Source organism: Terrapene carolina, unplaced genomic scaffold, assembly GCF_002925995.2.
Source record: "Terrapene carolina triunguis isolate 2854851 unplaced genomic scaffold, T_m_triunguis-2.0 Scaffold662, whole genome shotgun sequence".
Lineage (NCBI taxonomy): Eukaryota > Metazoa > Chordata > Testudines > Emydidae > Terrapene > Terrapene triunguis.
The window spans coordinates 912,370-923,269 of NW_020665013.1; the positions used below are offsets into that span (position 1 = coordinate 912,370).

The 10,900-nt window shown below is 51.6% G+C and overlaps 1 protein-coding gene across 1 annotated transcript in view; it reads right to left on the reverse strand.

Annotated features, from left to right (window-relative positions):
• FBN3 (fibrillin 3) overlaps positions 1 to 10,900 on the reverse strand; it is a 109,234-nt gene that overhangs the window by 35,141 nt on the left and 63,193 nt on the right. Inside the window, 7 exon segments of the mRNA XM_029913472.1 lie at positions 498 to 650; positions 1,194 to 1,319; positions 2,087 to 2,206; positions 3,909 to 4,037; positions 4,804 to 4,920; positions 5,224 to 5,349; positions 10,505 to 10,693. Of these exon segments, the coding sequence (XP_029769332.1) occupies positions 498 to 650; positions 1,194 to 1,319; positions 2,087 to 2,206; positions 3,909 to 4,037; positions 4,804 to 4,920; positions 5,224 to 5,349; positions 10,505 to 10,693 (960 nt within the window).

Here is a 10,900-nt window from a genome sequence, read left to right on the forward strand (position 1 = left end):
TCTTTCCAGACCACTGTCCCCCTCTCTGGAGTCTGATTTGTCTCGCGTACCCCCAAGTCTCACCTCACTTAACAACGACTTGCTTACAAAATCAGACCTAAAAATACAAACGCGTCACAGCGCACTAGTACTGACCAAGTGCTGACTTCCTCGTTTTGACCATATAATTATAAAATAAATCAGTTGGAATATTAATATTTTACTTACATTTCAGTGTCTAGTATATAGAGCAGTATACACAAGTCACTGTCTGGATGACATTTTAGTGGTACTGACTTCGCTAGTGCTTTTTATGTAGCTTGTTGTAAAACTAGGCCAATCTCTAGATGCATTGATTTACCCCTGGAAGATCTGTGCGGACCCCCAGGGTTACGCGCACCCCGGGTTGAGAACAACTGGCTTATGGGATCCCTGCCCCAGGCTGGGTGTCCCTGGCGTGAGGTGCACAGTGGCTCCTGCTCTATGCTCCCTACTGCATCCGATGCACTGATTCCTACCGTTTCCTTCCTGGGGGCACAGCTCGCAGGGGTCGCCCCAGCCCTCTCCGGGCATCTTGCTGCAACAGCAGCGGGCCTTGGTGGTGTTGAAGGCCTTGGGGACGGAGCACTTGCCATTGTCGAAGCGGGTGAAGCAGAAGCTCTGGCGGGTGTCTGCAGGAGCAGGAGGGGAGAATGTTACAGACGTCTGGGGCGGGTGCGGCACCTCCCGGCGACACGCTGCGCGCGGTATGGGTCCAAGCCTGCACCACGTGTGTAAGTGAACAAGAGTTTGGCTGCTGACAGCAATGGGAGCAGGATTGGGCCTGGAACCCACAGAACGCGGCTCCATGTGCAAGCAGCAGACCCTGAGAGACAAGCAGCTCCGGCACAGGGATACAGAGCAGCTCCCTAAGCTACGCCCTCCCCCCGGCAGAGATGAGCCCCCAAGGGATCAGAGCTGTGCAGGAAGGCACATCGGGCCGATGCCCCTCCACTGAGCATGCCCTGGGGCTCAGTGCTCTCTGGGAGCTCTCTCACCCAGACGTCCAGACGTCCAGACGTGACAGCGCCCATCCCAGCAATGGCAGCTGGCAGGGCCCCAGCACTGAGTGGCACCATGGGGGCCACAGGATTCCTACCTCGGCGTCCCTCCCCCACACATGAGCACTGCCTCCGAGGACACCACGGGCTGTGGGCGAGGCTGCGCGCACTCACCAAAGCACCTGCGGCCGTTGTCGGACAGGACGAAGCCGGGGGGGCAGATGCATTGGAAGCTGCCGGGGGTGTTGGTGCAGGTACCAAACAGGCAGATGTTGGGCTCCTCCTCACACTCGTTGATATCTGGGAGCAGGACGGACAGAGGGGTGGGTTAGACGTGTACCAGGGCAAAGATCTCAGCTCCTTCCATGGCGCCGAGACCTCCGGGCAGGTGCAGGGGCCCTGCAGAGCTCAGGGGTCACTCCTGCAGGAGAGCAGGCACGTTTCCTGAGGGCTTCCACTGGGGGGCGCGCACCTGTCCCCCAGTCACACCCACCTCCCACTCCTCCGTCTGAGCCGGTCCCCACAGCCCATCTCCCCTGCACAGAGCAGGCTGCAGCCACATGGTGCCACTGCCCCAGAGGCCCAACGCCCACCAGTGCCTGGCTCCCCGCGAACACAGAGCAGTGAGCACTGGTCCCTACACAGCGTGCTGTCATGGCGACAGCTCTCTTCCTCCTTCTCCAAAGCCAAGGCCCCTGCCACTTATATTAACAGGGAATCACCACTAGCTATTCACAGGGCGGGGCCTATGACACATAACTGGGCAGTGCTGATTCTCTCCATTAGAGACTGGGGGTGCCCACATATGCCATTTCACTGGCATGTTCATTACACTGTTAAAAATACCCCCTTAGCACTTGTGAAACTAACAAGATGGGAGTGAAGCATCTCTGGCCAGCCCTCTGCTACTCTGTGGCTGTCACGCCCCAGCCTTGGCCTACACCCAAATGCTTTAGAATGTAAGGCCTTGGGGCAGTGCCTGTATCCTTGCTGCCTAGGAAGCACCTGGCCCAGGCTGGTGACACAGTAGCCCCCGTGCGGTGGTAGGATGGAGGAACCAACGTTACCGATGCAGTTGTCATTCTGCACTTCGTACCCCGGGGGGCAGATGCAGCGGAAAGAGCCTTCCAGGTTCTGACACGTCCCCGGAGAGCAGGTTCCAGGCAGGCTCACGCACTCATTGATGTCTGCAAAGAAACAAGAGGGGAAAGTCACCCAGGGGCTGGACTCCGGCTGCTTTGCCATGTGGAACCTTCCTGGCCCACAGGCAGGGACTGCCCGACAATTGTACATGCTATTGCACCAGGGACCCTACCTGGGCAGCAGGGGGAGCCATAGCCCAACAAGGCCCCACTGCTCCCCCGGAACCCCAGTGATCTCGTCCTCCCCCTGTGGTCCTCGGCTGCTGTGGGAATGCCCCGGCCCCCAGGGCTGGGCGTGGGAGCCGCTGGCACAGACAGAAGGGGTGGGGCACACCGCTGCGTGTCTCTGCACCACGCAGCAAGCCCAGCAGCTGCACACGGTGACTAGCTTGGCAACAACACCTCCATTAACCAGACCTTGGAAAGCTCTTCAAGCTCCTCCGACAGCAGGGCACCACCTGGGCCACCTTTGGCAAGAAGGCGTCTGGCCCCTGGGGTCTGCTGCTGAGTAAGATCTGGGCTATCTACAACGGCTGCTGTCTACAGGCCCATGTTCAACCAGTTCTCACACTTCAGTGCTGGAAACAAGGCAGTCAGTGGGGGTCAGTCAGCAGGCTCAGTCGGAGGGCAGAGCTGTGGCTGGGGATGCAGGGGGGTGATCTTGCTCTGCATCAGGCTTGGGGTTTCCCACACTGTGCCCAACAGGGCTTCCTGGTCCAGGGAGCCGAGCTGGGAACTCTGTAGCCCCAAGAAAACTGCTGGTTGAGAAGGTACATGGCACCAGATCCCATGTAGGGTGGCCAAGTGCCCGGTTTCCGACTGGAAAGTCTAGTTGAAAAGGGGACCTGACAGTGTCTGGTCAGATCTACTGACCGGACACTCAGAGTCTGGTTACTGTGGGCATGGGATGCAGGGAGGTGCAGGGTCATCACCCGCACCGGCCCGACTCAGCCGGGGCCACCTCCTACCTGCGTCAGGTGGCTGTAGCTCCCAGCCCTGGCTCCGCAGGCGAGATCCTCCTGACCCAGGCGGGGTGGGTGGGGGGTGGGAGGGGAAAAGCAGCAAGCGACGGGGGGGGAGAGGGAGGAGAGGAGTAGCTGGGGGCAGGGCCTTAGGGGAAGAGGTGGGGCAGGGGCAGGGCCTCGGGGAAGAGGCGTGGCAGGGGTGGGGCCTAGGGTGACCAGATGTCCGGATTTTATAGGGACAGTTCAATTTTTGGGTCTTTTTCTTATTTAGGCTCCTATTACCCCCCACCTCCTGTCCTGATTTTTCACATTTGCTGACTGGGCACCCTAGCGGAGCCTCAGGGGGAAGAGGCGCGGCAGGGGTGGGGCCTCGGGGGAAGAGGCGTGGCAGGGGAGGTTCCAGCACTTCACCTGGAGTGTCCTGCTTTTAAACTTTACAGAGCTGGCAACCTACTCCCATGGCATCCCGTACCAGGCGCAGAGCAGTGACTTTGCTCGATAACCCTCAGCTTGGCACTGGACTGGAGCCAGGTGTCTGCAGCTAGCGAGAGCGCAGTGATGCATGAGCTCCCCCAAGCTCGGCCCTGGGATCTCTCCTGGCTGGGACCCATGCTCCAGCCCCCAGCCCCACAGCCATGGCCCTGAGCCAGAGCAGAGATTCCACTGCCCAGAGTAGGCGCGGGCACATGGAGGAGAGCACATTTGCCAGAAGGGGCCTGCAGATGGTCGACTCACAGGCTGGGCGTGATGAGAAGTACAGTGGCTGCTGCCCAGGCACTCACCGACACAGTTCTTCCCATCCAGGGTCCGGTCATACCCTTCCTGGCACAGGCACTGGAAGGAGCCAATGCTGTTTATACACTGGCCATTCCGGCACACCTGCCCCCCCAGGGAGGAGCACTCGTCAATGTCTGCAGAGAGCAGGAGAGAAAAGCACAGTGGGACAAACCCACAGGGTGAGTGTGTGACACCCGGCCCTCACACCCACACAGCTGTTACTGTGAGACACCGAAACGTATGCCCTCACAGCTGTGACTATCAGATACCCCACCCTCACACCCATACAGCCATGGCTGTGTGACACTGACCCTTATGACCTCACACCTGTGACTGTGTGACACTGACCCTTATGACCTCACACCTGTGACTGTGTGACACCCGACTTTCACACCCATATAGCTGTGACTGTGTGTGACACCCGACCCTTACGACCTCACAGCTGTGACTGTATGACACCCAACCCTCACACCCACACAGCCATCATCATGTGTCACCCAACCCTTATGCCCTCACAGCTGCAACTGTGTGTGACACCAAACCCTCAGACCCACACCGTGTGTCGCCTGACCCTTACTCTCACACAGCTGTGACTGAGTGACACTCAACCCTCATCCGCACACGGCTGTCACTGTGTTTACAACCAATCCTTGTTCCCACACAGCCATGACTGTGAGATATCTGACTAGGGTGACCAGATGTCCCGATTTTATAGGGACAGTCCCGATTTTTGGGTCTTTTTCTTATATAGGCTCTTATTACCCCCACCCCAGTCCCGATTTTTCACACTTGCTGTCTGGTCACCCTAATCTGACTCTCACACCCACACAGCTGTGACTTGTGACACCTGACTCTCATGCCTACAGAGCAGTGACTCTGTGTGACACTGGAGTCTCTCACCCATGCAGTCATTATTGTGTGTCAGCTCAAAGCCAGGGAAGCACAGGCAGTTGTAGGAGCCGACTGTATTCTTGCAGGTGCCGTTCCCACAGGGCTGCCGGTCACATTCATCAATATCTGAAAAGAGAAGATCAATGCAGATCAGGGGCTGAGTCCTCGCTTGCCTGGGGCTGGGCAGTCAGTCAGTGCCGCTCATGGTGGGGGCGGCAGCCTGGTGCGGCTTAGGTGAGCACGAGGACTCAGAAACCTGGGGCCGAGGAGATGCAATGGCCCAGCTCTCTGCCTGCCTTACGATGTGCTATGGCCCATCCTCCCCCTGTAAGCCCACCCACCAGGGGCCCAGAGAGCGCTTGCTTCCTTTGGAAAGGGCTTAAATCTATAGGGAGTAGTCCATGGGGCTGCCGAGCCATCTGCACTGACCCATGCACATGGTCTGCTCTCCTGTGGCCTTGAACCCGTTGTGACAGATGCAGATATAGCTGCCCTCGGTGTCCACACAGTCCCCGTGGCTGCAGACATTGGGGATTTCCTGGCATTCATTGCGACCTATAACAAAAGAACCCAGAAAGCAGTGAATAGGAAAGACCCCAACCAAAGTGGGAACAGATGCCGTGGCCACGTGGCTTCCATGCCTGTGGCTACCAGCTGGCAGCAGTCTTGCTGAGCAGCAGCACTGCCAACACCCACCATTGTACCTCAAATCTCATGATATCTGGTGTTTTAATGAAAGCCCCAGCTCCCGGAGCTCTGAGAAGCTCAGGACTTGTTTCTAAAAATAGCAAGTTGCTAGCTCTCCTGGCTGCAGAAAAGCATGTGAGAGCAGGACCCCTTGAGCAAGGCCTCTAACTGCTCAGAACACAGAGGCAAAGAAAAAGGACCCAGAATTTATTATTTTTTGAAATCTCCTGATTTTTTTTAGCCAATCATATGATTTTAGGGGCCCTGATTCATGGACTGCAGAGGTATGAAATTAGAACATAAGAATGGCCATAATGTGTCCGACCAAAGGTCCATCTAGCCCAATATCCTGTCTTCTGACAGTGGCCAGTGCCTGGTGCTCCAGAGGGAATGATCAGAACATGGCAATTATCAAGTGATCTAACCCATCATGCAGTCCCAGCTTCTGGCAGTCAGAGGTTTAGGGACACCCAGAGCAGCATGGGGCTGCATCCCTGACCATCTGGGCTACTAGCCATTGGCCCGTCTTCACTCTTCCCCAACATATTGTGTGCGTCTGATAAATCTGTTCTTTACTACAGTTTCAACCAATTTGCCTGGTACTGAAGTTAGGCTTCCCAGCCTGAAATTGCCAGGATCACCTCTGGAGCCCTTTTCAAAAATAGGCGTCACATTAGCTACCCGCCAGTCATGTGATAAAGAGGCATGCTTCAGCAATAGGTTACATACCACAGCTAGTAATACTGCAATTTTATATCTGAGTTCCTTCAGAACTCCTGAGTGACCATCTGGTCTTGGGGACTCATTACTGTTCAACTGATCAATTTGTTCCAAAACCTCCTCCATTGACACCTCAATCTGGGTCAGTTCCTCAGACTTGTCACCTAAAACAAATGGCTCAGGTGTGGGAATCTCCCTCACAACCTCTGCAGTGAAGACCAATGCAAAGAATTCATTTAGCTTCTCCTGAATGGCCTTGTCTTACTTGAGTGCTCCCTTAGACCTTGATTGTCCGGTGGCCCTACTGATTGTATGATAGGCTTCCTGCTTCTGATGTACTTACACAAAAATTTGCTATTAGTTTTCGTGTCTTTTGCTAGTTGCTCCTCAAATTCTTTTTTGGCCTGCCTGATTATACTGCTACATTTGACTTGCAAGCGTTTATGCTCCTTTCTAGTTTCCTCTGTAGAATTTGAATTCCAATTTTTAAATCATGTGATTTTTAAAGGATACCTCTAACTGTCTCTTTTACTCTATTGTTTAGCCATGGTGACATTTTTTGGTCCTCTTACTGTTTTTTTTTTTTTTTTTTGGGGGATACTTTTATTTTGAGCCCCTATTATGGGGTTTTTAAATAGTTTCCATGCAGCTTGCAGGCATTGCACTCTTGTGACTGTTCTTTTTAATTTCTGTTTAACTAACCTCCTCATTTTTGTGTAGTTCCCCTTTTGGAAGTGAAATGCTCCTGTGGTGGGCTTCTTTGGTATTTTCGTTTCCACAAGGATGTTAAATTACATTATGGTCACTATTACTGAGCGGTTCAGCTATATTCACCTCTTGGACCAGATCCTGTGCTCCACTTAGGACTAAATCAAGAATTGCCTCTCCCCTTGTGGGTTCCAGGACTAACTGCTCCAAGCAACAGTCATTCATAGTGTTTAGAAACTTTATCTCAGCACCCCATCCTGAGGTGACATGTACCAGTCAATATGAAGATAGTTGAAATCCCCCATTATTATTGAGTTTTCTATTTTTATAGCCTCTCTAATCTCCTGAAGCATTTCACACTCACCATCACCATCCTGGTCAGGTGATCGGTAGTACATCCCTGCTGCTATGTTCTTATTATTGTGGAAGTAGGGAATGTCAAGCAGGGAATGTCTATCCAGAGAGATTCTATGGTACAGTTTGATTCATTTAAGATTTTTACTATACTTGACTCTGTGCTTTCTTTCACATATAGTGCCCCTCCCCCAACAGCATGACCTACTCTGTTATTCGATAGATTTTGTACCCTGGAATTACCGTGTCCCATTGATTATCATCAATTATCATCGTTCCACCAAGTTTTTGTAGGCCAATAGCCTCATTTAATACCAGGTGCTCAAGTTCATCCACCTTAGTATAACACTTCTAGCATTTGTATACAAACACTCGTATACAATCTGTCAATCTTTAGTTGTCTGGCTTCATGTGATGTAATTGAATGGGACTCTTTTTTGTTCGCCTGTTTCTCTTCAGATCCTACTTGTACTTTATCACATTCTATCCTCTCCTCTTCACTAGCATATAGAGCAGGGCTAGTCAATACGTGGACTGTGGGCCAAATCTGGACCACCAGATGCTTTTAAATGGACCCCAAAGTCTTTTTATTCACAACTTATTATCATAATTATTGTTATTTTTTTATTATTTTCTCTGGCGTCTGGACCTTGACTATACCGTGACCAAGAAATCTGGATCTTGACAAAAAATAATGGACTATCCCTGATATAGAGAATCCCATTTAACAAATCCTCTCCTAAGGGATCTGAACAGTGTGCTCCTCTGCCCCAATCGGCTTTCCATCAGCCCTCATCGGAATGAGACTGCCCCATCGAGAGGAATACATCCTGACCCAGTAGCACAATTCATCCTAACGGGCGTTCTTCTCCCACCCTCTCCAAAAGTCTAGCCCGGCCCTGCAGTGGAATATCAGTTTTCAAGACTATCTTGCTAGGCATGGGGGCTTGAGAGCAATCTGAATATGAAAATCAGCTCCTTATCAGAAAAATAACGTGGAGTCCGGTGGCACCTTAAAGACTAACAGATTTATTTGAGCATAAGCTTTCATGGGTAAAAAACTTACTTCTTCAGATGAGATATTTTACCCATGAAAGCTTATGCCCAAATAAATCTGTTAGTCTTTAAGGTGCCACCGGACTCCTTGTTGTTTTTGTGGATACAGACTAACACGGCTACCCCCAATACTTGACTCCTTATCAGAGGGGCTGTGTTTGAGGATCTCCTTGTCCAAATGACCTCCCCCCCCCCAACTTGAACCATTAACCCTTTCCTGGGGCCTGCTGTGGTGAAATGATGTTAGGGGGAGGGATGGCACCACTTTAGTTAATGTTGCAGCAGGATTTCAATTTTAAAAGCAGTAAAAAGACCTATCAAACTTCTGTCTTCTGTGTTAGAGTCTCATTGAAAATGTTTGTTATAGTCTGTGTACTGCTTGATTTTTTTATAGCAGTTTGTTGTGGGGGGGGGGGGGAGATCATTTAAGGTTTGCTATGACTGTTCTAAAAAGGGCCATGTAATTCAATGTTTCCTATTGTCTGGCATTTCCTTTGGACCCCTTTCCAAGAAAGTACAGCACTTTGAAGGGTGAAAATGACAGGTGGGATGCCTTGGTTGCTGTGGACTGGATGAATGATTGTAGAACACTGAAACTTGTTCTCTGTGTTTATTTTTATGATAAATATGAGTTAGTCTTTTGACCAAGGACAGTATCCTGGTGCCACATTAGTTGGCATCGACTGTCCTTAGAATAGGGCTCTCTGTCATGGGTGCGTATCCTGGTGCTCAGCAAGCCCTTCCATCATGCTGACATTGATGAGAAGCTCATAGACTTGCTCTTCTTTGATCACAATCAGTCCCATTGCTCAGGAACGAGGGGGGAGGAGCATGCAGCATGATCGCTTTACCCTAATGCTACTGCTTCCTAGAGTCTTTCATCTTCCATCTATTCAATTAATATTATTTTTCTTGATGATACTTTTAAAGTACAATCTGAGCCTGTATGTGGATTTAGAGCATTTTGCATGTGGGCTGTTAAACTAGAAGCTTTTCTCTCAAGGCAAACCTTCCAGCAGGAGCCCCTGCAGAATACAGGCAGAACATGCGACACACACATTTATTTCTCAGAAAGCTGTGAAGAGCAGGACTTGAATTCACAGTACTTGGGTGCTGCTCAGGTTAAATGCCACAGTATGCCACCCTGAATCACCCGGCTGCCTGCAAACACTGGCTTGCAACAGAGCCCCAGTCCTAATGTATCTGCACAAATGACTTTGCCTGTCTTCTCAGCTTGGCTTGAGCTGGACTAGAGATCCAACTTTTAGTCAGAATTACTTTTAAAATATTGCTTCCTCAAAGGACCAGTGGGTGCCAGACACTGGCTGAAATCAAACCGGAGCAGATGAGATCTGCTTGCGGAGGACCAGAGCCAAAGCGTGAGCCTCAGGTTTGTGCAAAAAAAATAAGAAGTAAGAACTGTAAAATTTTGATGGCATGTGATTTTTAGGGGGGCTGTAACTCGGGAACCCCTCGCTCAAACAACCTCAAGTCTGGACCAGTAACCTTATCCCAGACCCCCAGGAGATACAGCAATTTTCAAGACAATCTGACTCAACATGTGGATTTTAGAGCATTTAGAAAAAATCAGCTGTCAAACAGCAAGCCAGTCTCAACCTTCATGGTGCTACTATAAGAATCCAGAGCTAGGAAGTGAGCTTGTCTGCTTCTCCACAGCCCAGGTACAAGGAAAGGTGCAGGCAATGGCAGTGTAAGCTGCCCCCATACTTGCCTCCCCCATGCACCCAACCCTAACCTATAGGGGATGGGAGTATTTAATTCCCTCCGGGATTATCCCATGCACACACTCAATTTTCTGATGTGCCCATTAGCTACTGAACTGATGTAGCATTTCTGCGCTGACCCCAGACCTCTGTGTCCCTCTGAGTGTGGAGCCCCCGTGGATCCTCTGAGTGTGGAGCAGCAGGTCACAGTCACGAGACTTGTAAAATAACCCGAGTCTCCTTCCAAAACCATGACTGTGATGAGAACAATGACAGCCTCCCAGTTCCATTCCTGCCATCCCACAGTACAAGCCTCGGCAATGGAAACCCTTCCTAGAAAAAGAGACGAGGTGAAGTGTGCTAGTGCACATCACTAGCAGTCCACGCTGCTTCCTGATGGCGGCTCTGTGCCCCACTTGAGCATTGCCTCTGCTATAGGTAGTCAACAGTGCCCATCTTACCCACACAGGCTCCGCTAGGTGACAGCTTGTATCCGGTTGAGCATTCGCACCTGTAACTGCCCGGGATGTTGATGCAATCAGCATTGCGCTGGCAAAGGTTCTCCCCGCTGCTGCACTCATCAATGTCTGCACAGAGAAAGAAACACTGACATTGATGGCCCAGGGTGTGCGAGACTCTGGTGTCAGTCACTATGGCATTGTGGGAGAACTGGAGCAGCCAAACCTCTGAGGCTGACTGTGCAGGGTGTGCCAAACCCTGGCCTCACCACGTCACTGTGGGAAAACCAGAAGGGCCAAACCACTGACTGACCGTGCAGGGTGTGCCAGACCCTGGCGTCACCACAGCGCTGTGGGAAAACCAGAACGGCCAAACCACTGACTGACCGTGCAGGGTGT